Here is a 22,034-nt window from a genome sequence, read left to right on the forward strand (position 1 = left end):
TCGAGAAAAAAAAACCGTCGCATGTATAATTATTAATAAAAAGTTTATGTTAATGTCTGCGTACCGTGTTTATAATATACTATAATACTAAACAAATACCTAGGTAGTTTGTCATTATTAACGATAATTTATTTTAACGTTCAGAAGACCGTATATTACTCTTATCTACATTTTAATATTTTATAATATGCTTTACGAACGTAAAAAAAAAATATTCCAATATTATTTATACTTAAATGAAAATGGTCTGTAAATATTATTTAGTGCTTACGCAGTAAATCATGTATTTTCTTCAATATTCGTATCAATACTTTTCTTTTTGGTTTTTAAACGTAGTAGGTACAGACTACAACAGCGCAGATGTGCACGAGAAACATCCGTTTTTGAAATAACAGTCATTATCGCCGATGCCATATGATTTTTCCTCTCTTTTCACGCTCAATTCTTAAACTATAAAAACTATAGATTGAACATCTCGTCTACCGTCCTCATTCAAAGGTAAATATTGAGCCATAATTGTATAGCAAGCACTCGCTAAAACTTCGACTGAACATCAATATTGCGTGTAATATTATTTTCAATCGAATATTGATAATATGCTTAGGTTTGTGAGCAGAGGGGGAGGGGAGATGTACTAACGTGCGCGATCGGTAAAAACGGATAAACCATCGCACTTAATAATAATATCATGTTATCATATTATTGTGTGTAGTATTTGATTATAAAATACAGAAAAACGTGAACTCCAAAAGTATACGCCAACATACATCATTGGCGGAAATTGGATGGCTTCAAGAGAGTTAGTCCACCCGAATTTGCTTAAGTTTTTATATGATGATAATATCTATACACTAAATGCAGTAGTTGTTGGAAATATTCATTGTAGGTAGTTAATTATACTATGATTAAATTTATTTTGAACAATATTTTTAATAAAAAATTCCATCGTCATTCGTCACATGCAAAATATAATTTTACGAGCAACGTTCATATTATGTTACGTGGTCTGTAATGTATTATTATATTATACCATATACCAATATTACCAATCATAACATATTAGTATCAATACTACGATTACTATTTATTATTATTACTATTATTTCTGTTATTACACGAATTTCGCCTGTGGTATTGATGAGAAATAATTTGTCAGCACCCTTTCCCCCCACCCTTCATGAACATATATATATTTTTGCCGAATTTTCACTTGTAACTTTGTACCTACACCTTTATTAAAATATAATATGTGATCAGCCGAGGCAATTTTTACTGCCCTGGTATACTCGTGCTTAATTAAAATTAATTTGAAAACGGGTCATGCGTTGACTGCTTTGTACTTAAAGTGGGAACTAAAAGAGATGCAAATCGTGTGCATATCGTGCGTAATCGATAATGTTTAAAGTTGAATGGCTTTAATCGTATTTACATAATTTTCATATTGTATACAATATGATAATGAATGATTCACCGAATATGACCATTTAACTGATGAGGATAACTCATTTATTCAAATCATGATTTTTAAATTATAAAAAATCTATATGTACTTGAAGAACATATTTTTCAGATTCATACTTAGATTATGATACCTGTAGGTACTTTAGGAGTGTCCTATGGAAATTCAAAATACATTTTTTCGAAATAAAAAATTCAAATCTCAATTTGTTTTACATTAAATAATAAAACATTAAGCATACGTGTTTATAATATATTATAAATATGTGTAATGTGAATGCGTCTAAATCAAAATTTGAACCTGCAAGAGTTATTAAACTGTATGAAGTGTTAAATAGTCCTTATTAATAATGGTTTTTGATCATGTACCTATCTAATATTTAATAAATGTATTAATCTAGCACTTGGTATAGGTACTTACTATATTGTTTATTATTCTAATATATTAATATTAATTATTTACTAGAATTTTTAAATCATAAAATACGCCATCCATAGGGAATCTTTAAAATTATTATAATATAATATTATCCTGAGGGCATACAATTATATAATCCTAAGTTTAATACTTCATAAGCAACTTGTTCGAATTTACAGTAAAAAAAATTGTGATTCTCATTCAAGAAAATAAGTTTGGTAATAAAGAAATGATATAAAAAGTCCAAGTGTTTGAAAAAATGGTGTTAAAGCATACACAAGAATTCCTAAAATCAGAACTTGAATAAATTCATTATCAAACCATAAAAAAATTGGTGGAAAATCGCGTGGTGAATCGCCCTGGACACAAGATGAATATTGTTTTATAGAAATAGTGCTCGCGCGGACAAAAACATTATAATAATATTATTATAAATGCGTAACGTACCTACCGTTTTTTTTGTCCAAGTGATATTGTACCTCCTAAATTCCTTTTTCACGACTCGGCCACCACCATACCCATCGCGTGTGTGTTCTATGACGTCTTCAAATTATACTAATCGTACTGTCCATCATCAACGTATATTGTCGTATTGTATCGCGGTTTTTGGGTAAAATGCGCCGCCCGACCGATCCCTATGGAGCACGTCATACATTACATCTCCGGAATTTCCATAGATATTAAAGACATAACATATATATAATGGACGGGCCACGCCTTTCTGTACTAACGTTAGCTGTTTCGGGCCGGTGGAAGAGGCTATTTTGTGTTTAAACATTATTCTCTCTTTTTTTTTTTTACATTAAACGCATCCCACCGAGTTGCCAGGACTCGCTTGATAGTATTATTATTATCGTGGCAAAAAGCACCACGGCTACCTTCGATGTATGAAAAAATCGCTATTATTGTAACAACTATTGAAACCGCTGCTGGCCAAAGATCCATATAGCTTCCATATACGTGGATTTATAGTGGATCATCAGACATAATTATAGATCCCTCCGTCTCGTTTTACATTATAGGTACGTGGTGCAGTGATTTGCCAAGCATTCTCATTTGATTATATTATATTTATTGGAATTTTGATTTTTGGAAATTTTAAATACACCCACTGTATTTCTATATACACAGATATACCATTTGAGGAATGTCCCGAAATGATACAATATTTTTTTTTTTCAAATGAGAATTGCCTAATCTTACAAAACAATATGAAGCACGCATGTTTGTTTTGAAAAATAATTGTAGTAATCCAAATTTAAATGAATAATTTCTGAGTCATTAATACGTATTGTACTTAGAAAAAAACCACGATAAAATTGGTTAGTAAGATATATTATTGGGGCTGATATTTATTTTGTACATTTTTGTAATTAATATTAATATATTAAAGTTCAATAATGACACGAGTAAAATGTCTGAGTGTAATACGAGTAAGTGATAGACTGAAAGATATTACGTATACAAGTTGAATTAGCCGGTGTGGCCTGGAAAAATTTACCCATCCTTTATATATAAAATTTAATAATTCATAAGACTACTCATTTGAATTTCAATTTAGGTGTAAGTACCGACATATTCAAAAAAAAGTGGTGGGTATGGTTGACAATTAGTTATCCTGCATAATAGAATGCACCAAACGTTCGTCAAAATCGCAGTTTCGACTGTTTAAGCCAAACAGTTTTGTATTTAATGTTTGAACTTTTGATAAATTGTTGTAAGTTCACTGCGGAATTTTGCGTCTAATTATATGGAATTAAGCTCTTACAAATCGTGCACAAATGTTGACTGCAACTGTACTGGTAATTACAATTATATCGATTGTGACTTGTGAGCCTGAGTGTATGTTTGAATTGTTTTATGACTGTTGAACGCTTATAGTTCAAACGACGATAAATCCAACCGAATGTGTGCCAGACATGTATCACAATTAGGATTTGGTAACCCGTTTTAAGTGGTTAGTTATTTTCGACGTGTGTGAAGATTAAAATGGAAATATTTTTGGTAGATATAACTTAAATTATTATTAACATAGTTTTTAATTGAATTATATATAAATTAGATACTCTCATACCTTAACTTAAGAAAAACTTCAAAATCAATACCATTACCTATATGGAATGCGATAATCTTCTTTAAAAATCGCCCTATTGTAGCATCCAATTTTTTTTCCTAAAATTTTTCTTCAATATTATAGATTATAATTACTGTCGTGAACGAAACAATACTTTATAGCTCTACTTTAACATTAATTTATGTTTTATAATATTATATTAAAGTTTTATAAACCATACATTTGTTGAATTTTTCGTACGTTCGTTATTTTTTAAATATATACTGAAAAATATTAAAATCATAAATATTCTTCGACAAAGCATAATGATTTATTCTCACATCATAGGTACTTTTAGTCTTTCGTATCGGACATAACTCATCCGGAAGTCTATTTAAATATCTTGAACCGTTATTGGCAGTTGTGTGTCATGAGTCATGACAACAATACGACATCAGAAATATTGCAATACCTACCTACAACTGTAAGTCATCAAACAATAATAATGCACTTTTCCGTTACGGGTTCATCTATCATCAGGATTTGTCAACTGTCGGATCTACCGGAAATGGGCGATAAAATAAATAATACCACAGGTACATAAGTACGAAACGATTTTATAATTACGTGTATATTTACCGGATAAAGACGTTGCTAACCGAATTTACAACATCACACGTGACAAACATACGACTAATTAGTCATTGACTGAGTTTGTTTTGTCTTACTACGTGCGACGACCATAGTATGAATGTGATACTTTCTCCAATAATACTATCTATAACGGATGTACGCACAGTTCTTAATAACTGTATTCAATATTTTACTTGAAATTAATACTATTTAACGAACCAAGATACAGTTATTGTTCGGTAAATTAGGTCAGAAATACATTTTTTTCAAAAAACCAAATTTTGGAACTACCGTAAGTCACGTAAACTTGACGCAAGTCGCGTTTTATTATAAAATAAAATATATTCTATTGAATCGTAGAGCTTTGAATTATTTAAAAAAAAAATCAGTGTAAATTTCCCAAGTTTAGTTTTGGTCTAGCGAGTTTCGCTAGAGTGGAATGCTGTCGTGTCTCACGGCCAATAATATCGTTGAAAAGACCTTATATTTCCCTAAAGATTTAATGTGTTCAACTTCAATTGAATGCTATGCCATTAAACAATACTCACCGATAAACACAGGTTGATCTTTTCAATGTTGAACTAAACAAACATCATCGCTGTAAACTCAGATATTCCATTATAATATTCAGTTAGATATTGAGTTAATAATTTTCGGTTATATCAGTTAGATATAGGTATTAGTTATTATTATAAATGTCTACAGTAGTATGTTTTATAAATATAATATAATATGATTGAGGTAGACGGAATAATAATAAACACTTTTCACGCCATGTATTAATAAAATGTATATACTATCAAATAATTCAACTATGCAGATATTTGCTTATATAAATATTTCAGTGTAACCAGATCTGTATATTATAAAGTATTATATTTATAGTTAAACAAATTAAAAATTCCTAACATATTAATATAAAACATATTTTTACTTTTAGTGATAAAATGACAAAACTTATTACAGAGTTTGGTTTTTTTGTTGTTGTAAACGTAGAAAATGTTTCAAAAATAAATTTTCTTACTACTGAATATTTATGGATTACTATCCATTTCAATAAACATAATAAATATTATACATACAAGCCATCTAAAAAATATTGTCTTATATTGAAAAATGTTATTTTATTTTAATGTTCTGTTTGAGCTACCAAACAATATCGACTTAATTGAGTTCGTATTTTTTCGAAAAGTTATTACCTATTTGTGTGACTTTGTAGTGTCTGAATGAATTTTGTTAAAGTACATATCGAAGTGTGTACGAATATATTAAAAATTACTCAATTTTTATATTTAATATTTAACAAATGTACAAATGTCTATATTGATTGATTAAGAAAAACAAACAAACATTGAAGTCTTGCATTTTAAGGTGTACCGTTAAACAAACTTTTTTAAGTAAAAATGATTTATGAAAAAATATTTTATAGAACGAAATACTTATAAGTTCCTGTCAAGTACTAAAAAAAATGACTCAAATGACGAAATTATTATAATAATGTATTATACAGCGTCATTAAAATGTTTCAATACAAGACTATGGAGAATAGAGATTATTTTAACAATGCACAATGCTTACACATTCTGTAAATAACAATTTTATAACTGCTGGTGTAAATGGTTTAATGTGGTTATGCACTTTGGTTAGTTGTAATAGAAATCGATTTTAATTTTACTTTCAGAATATGGCAACCTGCGAAATGATAAAAGCAAGTAAATAATTTTTTTCCTAGTAATATTATTGAAGAATATTTTTCATTCATTTTTAAACAAACTAATAAATTATATCAGTTGTATCATTAAATTATAACCGTGTTGGAGAGTTACAATAATTATTCAATTAATAACAATAATAATGTAAATTTGAATATTTTTTAAATCTTCACGACGAGAATTAATTCTGTCCTGTTTCATTTCGTTGGTATGTATAAAGTATGTAGACTGTAACCGGAGGATTAAGGTATTTTGCGAAAAAAATATTTTCCACCTTCGCGTTGAAAGAGGGTAATGGTAAAATAAATTTATAACGGTTTAGAAGGGAGATAGCAAAGCTCCCACAATCCCAACGGCAAACCTCGACCAGCCTCGACTATAGATTTTATCCTAATTATTAACTAATAAACTCAGAACAATGATTGAATCGGCTGATGAGTGATGGCCTAATCGTTCTTGAAAACAACAATTATCGTAACACCACAAAGTACTTTCATAGCTGATAATGTCAATAAAAAAAATAGTTAAAATATGGAAATAAAGTAAGTTATGATTTTTACACTAACTAGGATTTTAAATTGTTGTTTAAAAAAAACAATTTTTTTTTTGAATAATGTAAAAGTATTAATTATCAATAATAAATAGTAAAAATAAACACAAACGTGTGTCGTGTATCAGAATAGCTTATTCTTATATTTAAACTACAAAAAAAACTCCTGTAGTAGCTAGTAGGATCGATTTGGAAATTATCATAGATTATTACCATTCCTAAGAGAAGATTGCCCAGTAATAAATTAGAAGATATTTTGATCATAAGTATTTTTTTCTTGAAAATTAAAAAGTATATTTTTTAACCTTTTAAAGCAACATAGTATAATATTATTTTTATTTTTATCAAATTTACCTCATTGATGAACATAGACAACGGTACAAGTAATCTGTAATATGTACAGCTTACAATATAATATGTATATAGACACAAAACGTCTTTTTATTTTATTTTTAGATAACTTAAAATATAATATACGTCAAAAGCATTCAATGCCTTCAATAGCATTAAATGTTAATTATTTCTTCAAACATTCTATTTTCGAAAGTATTGAAAAATAATGTTAAAACGTTTTGACCTTTTTTGAAACTTATCAAGAAACTTCCTCTACTCAACCTCTAATCCGGCTTTGATGTAGAAGCTTTCCAAAATAATAAAATTAATTATAATTTATAACTAGTAATTTTAATTATTTTTTTATAATATATTGTTACATAAATTAGGTTAGTAGTATAATTTTCTTATTTATATAGTAAATTAATCATTGGCATTTCTTCGTAAAACTAATTAAAATTTAATCTGAAATTCATTAAAAAAAAAAGTGTAGTTTTTTCTGATGCCGAAAATAAGTAAACATTTATAATACACATACAAATTATTAGACAAATGACGATTATTTTTGTGAATATGAAGAACCTAAAACTTAAAATAAATTTATATTTAAAATATGACTTTTAAATTTCACTGTACCTAATCCTGATTTCGTTAAATTTATAATAGATTTTTTTTTTTTTTTTATAGATTTATAGGTAGCTATATAGGTAAACGTGTTTGAGTATTTCATTATTTTATAGTGCATTGGATCCATAATGGATTATATTAGATTTTTCGTCTTTGGAATCGCGATAACTCATGGTCAAAACAAAATCGAAATGTATGATTATAAATCGGTCCGATCTTCAATGTATGGTATCCAAGGCAAGATGACCGCCATTTTGAATTTGTCTATGGACCCCTAAAAGCTCGACACAAGGATCCGTGCCATTAATTCACCCAAAGACCTATGTCAAGAACACAGGTCAAGGATATATTTTATGAGTCCTTCTCCTAGATTTCCGGTAAAGGAAGTTTTTTTTATCGACTATTACATCAGAATCCAGGTTCTTCAATTATTATCAAACTGCAGAGACACTAAAAAATATATATATTTTTTATTTATTCATAATATTATGTGTACGTTTGTTATTATTGTGCAGCAAATATACGATACGACTATACAGTGTACAATGCAACAAACATATAAAATAAGTTTGTAAACGGTAAGCAAACAAATAAAATACATTCATAAATATTATATGAGTATGTAACCAAAATAACATTAATGTTATATATATACTTTGGTTACCTATGAAAAATACCTTGACCTTAACTAAATAAATGTCCAATTTAACGGTTATATGCCATTGAATATATTTATTAGTTTTTACTATATTGTTATGTGATTATTATAAATAAAATAATATTAATAAATTACATTGAGGTACAAAAATAATAATATTTAGATAGTGTTTTTATATTTTTAGATATTCCACGTAAGTATACATCGAAGCTTATAAATAATATAAAGCGAAAATATATTATATGTGCAAGGTCAGGTTTCCAATATTATATACTTCATGTGTAAATATTATACAGTGTCGGAAAGTCACCATGAAAGTTGGGAACCCAAAATTATTGATAACGTATATACACTAGGTATATAATATATAATATATGATGCTAATAAATTAGACAAAGATTTATCATACATTGTTTTAGTATAATATATAGGATATTACTATTGTTATCTTTAAACGTTTCATGTTATTATGACATGATTCCCACAATATACGAATACTATCAGTGTTTTAAAACTTTATAGAAACATATACGTTTTTGTGTTTTGAAAATTGAGAGTAAAAATGTAAGTTGATGAAAATTAGATGAAAAAAAAATGTAATACTTTGAGAGTATTAAATCTATCAGAAGGACACACTGTACTTCGATCAATCAATATTTGACCAATTTTATTTTTAGTTTAAGTGAGTGCGTCCAAATGGAAACAATTATTTTAAAAGTGATAAATGGAAAATCTAATATAAAAAATATATATACTTATCCATTTAGTCCACAGTAAATATGATTAGAAGGAAATTTGAAGAAAGAGAGTGTGTCATTGGGTGATATAAATAGGACAGTACTCGTTTTGATCAAGATGGTTTTTTCTTTTTTTTTTGTAGTTCCTTTTTAATCCAATTATTTACGAGGTTGACATCTTTTTGTGAAATACAAACAAAGGAAGCGACAAAGTTCTTAAATAAACACTTTGCAGAGGAGAAACCGAATTCAAAGGTCGGCCACTCAAATATAAAACAGAAATAATTCTATTTGTACGACTTGTGGAATATAGAAAATTATCAGATGGGATTCACCTATAAAAGCGAAATCAACGTTGTAATTTAATTTTTCAAAGAAAGAGGAAAAAAGTTCACAAATAGACACAGAGAAATACTAAACTCGACTTTTAATTTTTTATTTACTTACATTACATAAGTAAATAATGGGTAGGTTATATAATTTGTATACGCGCGCTGTAGCTTTGCAGAACAAGTTTTTGTAAAACCGTAAACGGACTTACATTTTATAATAATATTCCTCGGTGTAGGTGTTGGTGAAAATATATTATACACTATTATCTTAAACTGTTGCAGTAGTATAATTATTATGACTTTTGTCAAAACAAATAAATAAATAATAATTATAATAATAATAATAATGTAATACTCGGCCGTGCTATAAAATCCAGAACTGTTTGACATTTTCCAAACTAATAATAATCGTTCACATTTACCTATTATTTTCCGAACTACTGCAGCTGTTATTCAGGATTTTCCAGCTCTAGTGCTAATTTTTTCCCCGCCTCAACTTTTATAAACGTACATTTACGATAATATAAAATAAATTGTATACACATGATATTTAATTAGAAATTGGATGAAAACTCAACAGTTAATCAATGCGACATATAATTGAAATTATATAGAAATAATTAAATGTATATAAATAATGTTCAGTAGGTAGGCACTAGCCAGTGGACATTGGTTTTTAATTATAATAAAATAATCTCGGATTGGCACAGGTAATAATATAAGAATGACATTAATACTTGTAATATTTAATAATAATTTTAAGCGCAGGCCCGTTCTTGTAAAATAGTGTCGTCCGGGTGATCGTTCCATACACATTAAGTGCCTGTTAATTTTTTGGCGGTTGACATCACATGAAATCGTATTTACAATGAATATCGTTTGACGACGTTTATAATAATAATAATAAGACAGTGTATGGCTTAGCGTATTATGTGTGTCGGGAAATTGATACACAGTATAATGTAAGCATATTATTATACCGGCTCAGCATCGCTGCGATTATAATATTATAATATAACAATATTATATTATTATAGCGCGCTAGGTACACAATATTATACGCCGTGTATTGTACTATATTATTATAATAATATTGTGTGCGCACATAACCTCTTATACCTACCTACCTACCGGCGGCGAGAGGTAAAGAAACGTATCCGCGGAAAGTTAAACGACGTTGAACAAATTAAATTTCGCGGTTCCATAACAAATATAATAACGTCATTTTGCGTTCTTAAAAATACGCGAGATGGTTCGCCAAAGAACAAAATTTTCGCTACGCATACGATAATAAGTATTATAATATACTACACGGCGCGCGCACAAACACAAAATAATAAAATTGTATAGCGCGTATGCTGTTAAATTGCATACACGAAACGCCGCGTGTTCGCGAGTTATATTAATAAGGTGTGTGAATGTAGGTGTGTAAGGGTAGGTGTGTGAGGGTAGGTGTGTGTGGGTAGGTGTGTGTGTGTGTGTGTGTGTGTGTGTGTGTGTATTTTACGGTCCGATCTACAAATTCTGCGTCGGGGATTTCCAACCGAAGACACCACCGCATCGACGACGATCATTCTATATTATATATTATATTATGTTTAAAAAGACGTTTTATTTAAAATTTTTACTAGTTTATCGGGATAACGATTTTACGCGTTTGCTCAGGGAGAGTGGAGGGGGGACAAAGTTTTGCCGAGTTTGAAGTAGAACTTTTTTTTTTCATCGATGTAATGTCCTACCAATAGTGCCACGTTGACTTACAGATTCGTTTCCCGTGCGAAAAATATAATATATGATTTATGTCGTAGATGATTGTTTAATAACCATCAATAAATCAATAATATTGGTCACATTAATAATAATAATAATAATATCATAACAAATAATTCTTATAGAATTTACCATCTTCATTAGATTTACATATCTAATAATATAATGTTATATATAGTTTTGTTAAAATAAATACAAATTAAAAGTTATAGACAATGGATACGTTTTGTAAAAACCCATGATTCGATCGTTGTTTTGTGCTGTTCACAGGTACGGTGCAAAAATGAATCATCTCCAGATACTAGACAGCCTTCTAAAGAAAAACTACGACAGACGAGCGACGCCGACGAACCACCTGAGTAAGTATGCGTGCATGCGTAACTAAACTATTATTACGACTAAACTAGGTAAAGGGCTTATACAATACATTGGTACTTATATTTATTTTTAAATATGCGTCGTATGAAAACAATTTTTAAACGCTTTGAATTTGTTTAAAAATAAGACTAACAAAAATGATTTAACTTTCATAAGATAAAACTTAATTCAATCTGTTGTTGATTTATAAAATGTATCTCTTACGCTTAATAATATATTTAAATTTATTAGTTAATTCACTGTAAACACCTATATTTTTAAAGTATATTTTAGCACATTTTAACGAAATGTAAGATTTATTATTTTATATTGCATTTAAATCCTAGCCCTAGCCATCATCAACCTGATATAATAATTATTATTAACATAAAATTATATATTATTATACATACAAGTTATAAACTTATATCAAACAGTGCCCGGCGTAGAAATCTCCTCAAACAATACTAAAAAAATCATAATATACATACATAGATTGAAAGGTTTAGCCTTAGATAATATAAAAAACTCAAGAAATATTCTAACTGGTACCAGACAATCACCAAATCTGTATAAAATATATTCACTTAATTATTGAAACTTTCATTAATTATTATAAAAAAATATTTTTATATTTATTTGTGAACCTAATTCATTTTCATGTTCTTGTGAAGTCCTGTTCTTGCTATATCTTGTCTAATAAAAAAACAAAATTATAATATAAGTTTATTACACACATCTGTTATTACTTATTACACATTTAATTATATGTTATACTTTGCTATGAGTTAATGTACCATTTTAAAAACCCAAATTACGTTAATTTTATTAACAAAATAACAATTTACTAGTCGACAATAGGTAGTAATGGCATCAGTGAAGAGGAGCAGCGTGAAGCTTATCGAGTCGTAAACCACATACAACTATTTTTGTGAACGATTTTTTTCCCAGAATAATTAGTAAAACGCTAAATAATACTAAATAATAGTAATCAAAAGAGTTCGAAATGATATACAAAATAACATTTTATACTTAGAATTTTTAAATCCCAATTAATATTTTCATGAGACTCTGTTTTACGGTTTAATTAAAAAAGAAATGACTATTCTAGGGAGGTGCAAACTAGAAGTCCCTAAAACTATTAATGTCATGATATTATAGTAACTATAATTATGGTTCGCGATGGAGACGAATATTTGTACGACACAGACGTAGATAATACCCACACGTCGTATGCCGTCTGGAGTGTCGAGTCTCTTAATCGTTCGAGACAACCGGACGATATTATTATAGTAATAATAATTATTACACCTCGAACCGAATACACAACTAGTGTACTTCAGAGAAATTCACCCCTAAATGATCCGACGCTGCAGCTGTTGCAGTGCGATGTGCACCGGGCACACTGCTGATTACTTATTGGAATACCGTTCCGTCGATGGTCGCGACGTGTCGTTATTACAGCGCGTTGTAGTCTCCGAAGTCGGTATACGTATATGATATTATATGATCATTCTGGCTCGGTGTAATGGTCAAAGTTTTGGCAGCGCGTGCGAAACGACATTATAATAATAATAATAATATGAACACGCGACATGCGAACCGATCTATATAATAATGATGGTATAATACGGTATATATACAGAGTGATTCTCGAACGTCTGGCTCGTCTAGACGTAATAACGTTTGGCGCAAAACCGTCCGATCGTCCCGATACGCCTGATACACCCTGTACATAATAATATATTATTATAAATAAACTATACAGAGTGTCCCGGGAGGATTTACCCAATGCGATATCTCCCAAGATAATAAATACATCATAAATCTGTTTTTTTTAGATTCACAGAGACAAGGACTACACATATTTTTTTAAAAATTAAATTACATTTTTTGGTAAAAAAGTTAAAAAAGTTATTTTTATATTTTTTTTTGAATTATTGAAACAATTGAAAATAGCTATTTTATAGTTTATTTTTGTGAAAATTTTGAATTTTCAACATAATATTTTTAAATATTTTGTTTTGTTTATAAGCAAAAACCCAGCTGCGAGTCCCTCTCTACGGCTATAATGGGTATATACTCACGGGACACCTTGTATAGTATTCTGTACCTGCGTCTGGCGCGTATGCGCACAAAAAGCACCCCCATATGAGTAGTTGGCAATTTCGTGATTTCAGACGAGCTGAATGTCTCGCTTACGTTTGAATATTATAATTATTCTGTATTCGTTTCGCATTCGTTTGCGGCGGCCGAGTAATCCGAGTCGCCGCAATTTCCGCCATCCGAACGCCGCCTCCGAAGTACACACAGACACACACCTACACGCGCAAACGGTATTATAATATGATATAACTTAACTTATAACATAACGCCGCACCGTACGACAGGGAAATCGTATTGCATATTAAATGTGGTAGAATAATTTACAGGCGCACACGTTGCGTATAATAATATCATATGCGATATCATATACACAGGTACTAACCGAAATACCGAACCACCTGTATACGGTGTGCACGGTATAATAATTTTCCATCGTCGGCGTATCGACCTATACATTTTTAATTGCATAATCCGAAGCGGAACACGTCTGTCTGAATGTTTTATTTAAACACAAATATGTGCGGGGAAATTGTTACTAGTCATGACCACTTAAGTAAATCCCTCCGTAATCTGTATAGGTATATGTACGAATTTAGCGTATATATTTGTATATTGCATATACGTATATTAATATATTATTATTCATAGATTTCACTCATTTCTACCTATGGTGCTCGTTCCCATATTATGCACGTACATCATTTTATATTATATATTAGCAATCAACACTCGACGAGTATATCGACGCCAGCAACGTGTCATATTATCATAGTAAGCATATTATTATACCTACACATTATTATATTTACGGGGTGACCCGTTTAACGTAAGATGATCTTTATTTTAAATAGCACTTAAGATTTTAAAAATATTTTTTCTTAGACAATTTTAGGTCGTTATAAAACGATACTATCTTTTATCGTTATCCTTTTTTTTTTACTCTTTTGAATAATAATAGTATACCTAAACATATAATAGGTATTTTGATGTACCAGGGCATAATATTATTCGGAGTGTTTCGAACCAGAAAACTCAGATTTCGGAAAATTTGTTTATTGGTTATAACTTATAAATACCTATTTAAATACATACAACTCATGTACTAAATTAGATTTTTATATGTCCAATAAGTATTCCGCTTTGAAATAAACAATTAAAAAATGCATATAACAATTTAAAAAGTAAGAAAAATGTTGTTTTTTAACTACTCAAAATTATCTAAAATGTATATTTTCGTTGATATTTATTTAAATACCGAATGTCTTACGTTAAATGGATCACCCGGTATATATATATATATATTATATAATTTGTATTTATGTATATAATAACATAATATTACAGTAATATATAGGTACACGCACATGCGATATAGACTATACACACATACACACGTGCGCGCGCGCCAATATAAATATAATACAACACACACGCGTACCATGGCTGTTATTTTTAACACTTGTTCGATAAAAATACGTTTATTTTTCGTTATATTTTTTCCTCGCTTACAACGAGCAGGACACGTATATATATATTATATTTTATATACACCTACCAACCTCGGGTACTTAGCATGTTTTTTTTTCCCCCGTCATCCGACATCGCGGTACCTACCTACACAATTTATGTTACAGGAGCGAGTCGCTGCGGAGTCTTATCGCAACGCCGGTTAACCACTACTACCGCGTATTTATATAGGTACACATGTATTATATTATATACTTCTACTAGAGCGGTGCCAATCGTTAACGTCGCTAATGGAGCTTACACCCACTTGCCACTGCGTCCCGTCCGTCCGTCCCCGATCACTTGTTTTTCATTGGCGCGGTCGGTTAGAGTTATAAGATGTCGAAGGTTTTTTTTTTATACAATAAATTATGTATTGAACAACGCTCGTATTATTTTAATACTCGCTCCGTACGAAATTAAAGCATAGTGAATAATACACGCGTGTAAATAATATATTATACACTTTACGTACACATATAATATTACGTACGCACGGTGTCGACGAATCGGTAGAGGTTTTTCATCTGTCATCGATATAGCGACGAAAGCAGCTGATTGGAGAATTGAAACGCACTGAACGCAGAAATTTTTTTTATATTGTTTTAATGGAAATGATTTGCTCGTCTGAGCAAGAGTGGAACTAATAATAAAATAATGAAATAATTCATAATGTGAAAATATATATATAATATGTACTTAAAACGCTATATTATATATTATATTATATATGTGTGGCAGCGAGAATATCGGCGGAATGCGAGTGATAAACACTCAAATCGTTCTAAATAGTTTCACAAAAAAAAAAAAAAATACCACACAAAAAAGTACAATATTAGTCACTATTAAAAATTTAAAATTTAAAAAAAACCATATATACGTAACCTTGGGTATAATGGCGCACCTAACATTTAACATCTGTTATGTGGTAGCATACACGTTTTAGAAATATTGTTTTATATTGTTTTCTAATCATAAATATTACGTAGATTTCAATTTTCCGGTCAAAAGTTGATTTTACCAAAGCAAATACCAAAAATTCTAAATAATCAGAAATTATAACAAATGCATCTTTTTATCCCATTATTGGGGTAAAAGCAGTCCTGTAAAGTATTTGAGTAAAAGTATTCAAATACTTTTTTAAGTATTGAATAACATTTAAAATACTTTCAGCATGAAGTATTTTGAATGGTATTTTAAATACTTTTTTTTGTATTAAATACTTTTTGGTATTGAATACTTTGGTTTTTTATTTCGAAAATTTTATTTTTATTCGAAAATATTGGTTGGAAAAATATTGTTGTCAACTACAATAATAGAATAATAGTTTTATTAAATATTCTGTATTTCTGTATTAGCCGAAGCCCAAAGGTTTGTAAAAACCAGATTTCTAAAAAAAGTTATTGAATTTTGAATAACAATATTCCCTTTAAAACTATTAGATAACTATTAGATTACCTACTACCTATGTGTTTATATTACGATAATTAGAAACCCACTTTAAAAATCAAAAGTATTTGAAAAGTATTTGAGTAGTATTTGAAATACTTTACAATTAAAGTATTTGAGTAGTATCTTAAATACTTAAAAAAAAATGTATTTGAGTACCTATTTACTCAAGTACTTTTTAAAAGTATTCTTTACAGGACTGGGTAAAAGTGCGCACCTAATGGGGTAATAGGCTGCATGCTAAATTAATTCATAAAAATCTATTTTATTTTTATCAAATAATAAGTTATATATATATAATATGCATGCATAATATAATATAATAGTCTCTAATATAATGTATAATTAATACAGTATTAGTAGTAAATACCAATTCAAAGTAATTTTTTTTAAGTATAATTATTCAATAAATATTACATAATATTATTTAATCATTTGTTAATACATCATAGATATAATGTACCCATTAGTTCAAATAAATTAATAAATAAATATATATAATTAAATTTTTATATTTACCCCAAAACCCACTAAGCCATTTTACCCCAATATGATTTTCTACATAAAAAGTATTGTAGAATATTTATTTGTTATCATATTAATATTTTACTAGCATTGACGTTTAGTCACCTACTTGTACTAAATGAATATATATAAAAGCAACACCTAACGTGTCGTTATATAGTACAAATCAGTACTTTTGTACTAGGTACTAAAATATTATATCAGACGAATAAAATTAATACTTTGCCTCATATTGCCGTCAAAACTTCATCAACTGCTGAAAAAAATATTTTATCACGTTTGGCTATGGTAACATAATCATAATAACAAAAATGTTTGACCATATAGCAATTATTAAATTACTTATACACAATAGTTAATTTTGCCCATGCGCCATTATACCCCAGGTTATCTAGATGAAAATCGTATTTTTACCCCTTTCCGGATATGTATATTTACTAAAAAATTATATTAAAGTCATTGCCTACCTACGTTTAACTGAATTTCAATGCAGCGACTTCAATATTTTTTTTTTAAATGCATTTTCTGTTAATAACAAAATATATTAAATTACGGTGTATATGTTGTATAAATTTGTTGGTAAGCTCAAAGGGCATAACGTTTTAATTAATGACAATTTTATAGTATTTTTAATAGGGAAGTTTATGTGTACTTTTATGCACCAGTGGCCAGGTGATCCGAATGAGCAAACATTATTTCCCTGTTAATACCTTCGTAAATATATCATACTAGCTAGGACTGCTCGACGTTGTTCAGGAAAAAGATTTGTGTTTTTAATAATATATATTTGTACAAAATGTATATGCTATATTTCTTTTGATTTCTTATATTAGATCCTGAGCGGAGCGAGGAAGCTATTGGTTTTACAATGGTGTTTTTTTTTTTTTTTATATCCTGTATACAAAATTTCTACCAGAAGGAGTACTTTGATTTCAACATATAGTACCTTATCTTTTAGCAAATTGGATCAAGATGGTACTTTAAACGGGTCATTTTTCGATTTTCTCAAAAGTTATTAAATGCCACGGGAAAAACTACCGAGAAATTACTTAAAAACGCTGAAAATGGGACTTTAATTTTTAACGCTTTGTTTATCACCATAGAAACGAATAAAAAATTATAATATTAATTCAACTTACATGATAAAATAAATAATAACAATATAAAATATCCAGACTGACAAATCGTCTCCGCTCAGAATCGGAATTTTCTTATACAATGATATTATATCATTGAATTCAAGTCTAATACAATCCATTACACCAGTATTTCTCAAACTGTGGTACGCGTACCCCTTGGGGGTACTCGACATTTTTTGAGGGGTAAAAGTCTGACCATCATACCTTTAAATTAAAATAGAAAAAAAATCTAAAATCCAAGGTAACATTTGTGAATTTTAAATTAAAACGATACCGTATGGCGTATCTAACCGTTTCATTCGTCATTGATTGAGTAAGCGTGGCTATCTTTATACCAAGTAGAGTAGCCAGTAGGAGACAGTAGAATATATAATAATTATAAAAGCGCGACGTTAAGCTAGGTTTCATGCGCATGACGCGTCTACGCTCGGATATAAAATCTTGCGTCATTATTTCGAACGTGTCGTTATTGTTGGTGAGGAACAAAAAGAACTGTCTAACACTACTGTCAAATTTCTTGTTGGATTTTCCACCACTTATTCGTGTGAAAGAGGTTTTTCAAGTTTAACTTATGTTAAATGTAAATATAGAAATAAATTAAATATTGAATATGATTTAAGATTGTATTTAATAGAATTAGAACCCAGTATTGATAAACTGTGCCAACAGAAACAAGCTCACCACCCATCTCACTAATTTCTTTGAAAAGAAGCGCTTATAGTTTTTAAAATTTTTTTCTATATTAGTATTTAATAACTTAATCTTAATGCAATAATAACGTATGTAGTCTTTAAATTTTTTTTATATATATTTTAGTTTAGTAACTAAGAAGGGGTACCCAAAAAAAATATATTGATAAAAAGGGGTACAGTGTTTATAAAACTTTGAGAATCCCTGCATTACACAATGACTCCCTTTTAATTTACTGTACAGCAGAGCGACATCCACTTTACCTGCTTTTTTTATAGTATAATTATTAATATATTATTATTTATTATAATATAGCTGATCCCACAAAATTTGTCTCCTGTAAAAAATGTTATCTCTTAAAAAAATTTTAATTGTTCAACTCCTTTTGGGTATAACTCGCTGCAGTAAGTGCAACTCAGCAACCCCGGTAGACAGCATATGAAGTAAGCATTGTGCAAAAATTCGTTTGGATGCATACTTGAACTGTCCGATTAACCCATAGCAACAAATAAAATACTAATTTCTACCAATTATTATTTCTCCTGTAACCAATAGCAACAATTTATAAACAAAAATGTCCATCGTAAATCTCAAAATCTCTGGTTTGAGCACCTCCTCGGGTTGGACCCACCGGGTCCAACCGTGAATCTAAATCATCCAAGGAACCACTCAAACATGCACAAAAAAATGTCGTCAAAATCGGCCCAGCCGGTGCATAAAGAACGATAATATTAATATATATATATATATATTTTATACTGAAATATATCTACAATTTATACAATTGTATTATGTACAATATAAAATAAAAATAATAATCGAGGTCGGTTACTCAATGGTGATCAATCCCCTTCATTAGAAGACAGTGACGTTCAAGTTCAGAATGGTAGAAACAATGGACAAAGAGTAGATGGACCTTGGGTATTTGGTCTAAAAAAAGGTTCTGACTGCCGATATTTGTATGTACATCGAAGACACAAAAATACATTACTTCCAATTATACGGCGAGAATGTGAAGCTGGCTCTGTTATTCACTCTGACGAGTATAGGTGGCTTATAAATGTCTAAATGGTAGTGGATATTATATTCATAAAACGGGCAACCATCAGCAAAACTACGTGGATCCTTCGACGGGGGCTCACACTCAAAGCATAGAGAGATCATGGCTGGATGCAAAGACAAAGATCATGAAAACAATGAGAGGTACAATTAAAAAACTACTTCAATCCCATCTCGACCATTTTTGTTGGAAGGTTGCTTGCAAAGACGAACCTGATATATTTATAGAATTCCCGAGGGATATTAAAACAGTTTATCGTTAAAATTATTATTTATTATTTTTTTTTTACTATGTGATTTTTATCACATCATTATTGACAGTTTATCGTACATGTTTTATTATTTTTTATATTGAGGTTTTTCATTTATTTTATGTAGACTTATTATTATTATTATTATTGCATTATATTTTTAAAATGCGAACTAATAAACATATATTATAATTATGAAAATATAAACATGGCGTATTACAATATATAGGTAGGACCTATATTATAGGTATAATGCGATCTACGTCTACAAGGTAGACCGCATACGTGAGCAGAAATATGTCAGTAGTCCTCACATGAGAGCAGCACCTACAATAAGTAGGTTTGATAATTGGCAGTAAAAATAGTTTGACACGAATCTTAAGATCAGTTACCCAGTGGTAACACCCTATAAAATATATTAATATAACTATTTTATTAGTACCGATATTATTTTGTTTGATGATGCAGGATAGCACACTTAGAACGCCTTAGATTTTCACCCATGAAGACGGTGAGCCCCGCCAAGAGGTATACGTCTATTATAATCATCGTCCATTATATGAACGTTGACCGAGTAGAGTTTTAACAGAAAATCTCGAGAATCATCAAATTATCAACGCGCTTTTTGGAAACGGTGTTACACGGCTGTTGTTATAAATAATTAAAAAAGTGTCGCTTTGAGAAATGTTTATATTATACCTTACCTACCGATTTAGTCGCGATGACGGAAATTGGGATTGAAACGAGTAGATATTTAATTATTATAATATATATATATTATATAGGTAGCTATGAGTGTTCGCTATCTACACGCACTTTACGGACACTTAATCGAGTAAATAACTTGACGTTGGTTATAAATCCACCGAAGAAAAATATAATGGCTTTTTTCACTCAAGTTAACGGGCAAACCCTCAATAAACATTACCGAAAATTAAACGAAAATGATTCGAGACACAAAGATTCATACAGATGTATAAATTAAAGGCGGTTATATATTATTTAATGTATAGATCCCAACAGTTTATTGTCAAAAACATTTTCGGTGACATTAATTCACGAGCAACAATTTCAGACAAACAACTTTATATCATATTATATACACTGACTACATAGTAATTGTCGTTCGCTACAACGTCGCTTCAACACAGTGCGCTAACGAGTTTTTGCATAAAATCCGCGAATATTTCGGATAAAATTTCTGGCGAATTAACTCTAATGAATTCATTTCAATTTTTAAACTTTATATACATTGTACGACGAACGCAGCGAGTTTAATGTTCGTGAAAAGACAACTTCAAAATATTTCGGTCGCACGGTATATTTTTCGGATTGCATCGACCGTGTTTATAAAACAACCTCTTCAAACCCGATTATTCAAATTCGAAAATAAAACCACAATGATTATACTATTATAAGATTTCTGACGACAAAATTAACCGGTCTCGTCTCGTACGACATTTATCGCAGTACCATAATATTATATAAATTATTTATGTCATCGTGACACTAAGAATAGTTAATATGTGTATCATTAATGTGTCCATAATGAATTACCATTTACCAACACAAATTGCACTCAAGGTGTCTCAGAAATCGGTCCATGATCTTTGTTTCTCATTAATGTTTCGAAAACTTATTACTGTATAACTATTAAAAGATTGTCACGAT

At 29.5% G+C, this 22,034-nt stretch overlaps 1 protein-coding gene across 1 annotated transcript in view; it reads left to right on the forward strand.

The window, feature by feature from the left end:
* The window catches only part of LOC100159323 (glycine receptor subunit alpha-2-like), a 234,806-nt gene that overhangs the window by 69,203 nt on the left and 143,569 nt on the right, over nucleotides 1-22,034 (forward strand). The window contains exon 2 of the mRNA XM_029488719.1: nucleotides 11,552-11,640. Coding sequence (XP_029344579.1) covers nucleotides 11,552-11,640 — 89 coding nt within the window. The remainder of the gene's footprint in view (nucleotides 1-11,551; nucleotides 11,641-22,034) is intronic.

This window comes from Acyrthosiphon pisum, chromosome A1, assembly GCF_005508785.2.
Source record: "Acyrthosiphon pisum isolate AL4f chromosome A1, pea_aphid_22Mar2018_4r6ur, whole genome shotgun sequence".
NCBI classification, from domain to species: Eukaryota; Metazoa; Arthropoda; class Insecta; order Hemiptera; family Aphididae; genus Acyrthosiphon; species Acyrthosiphon pisum.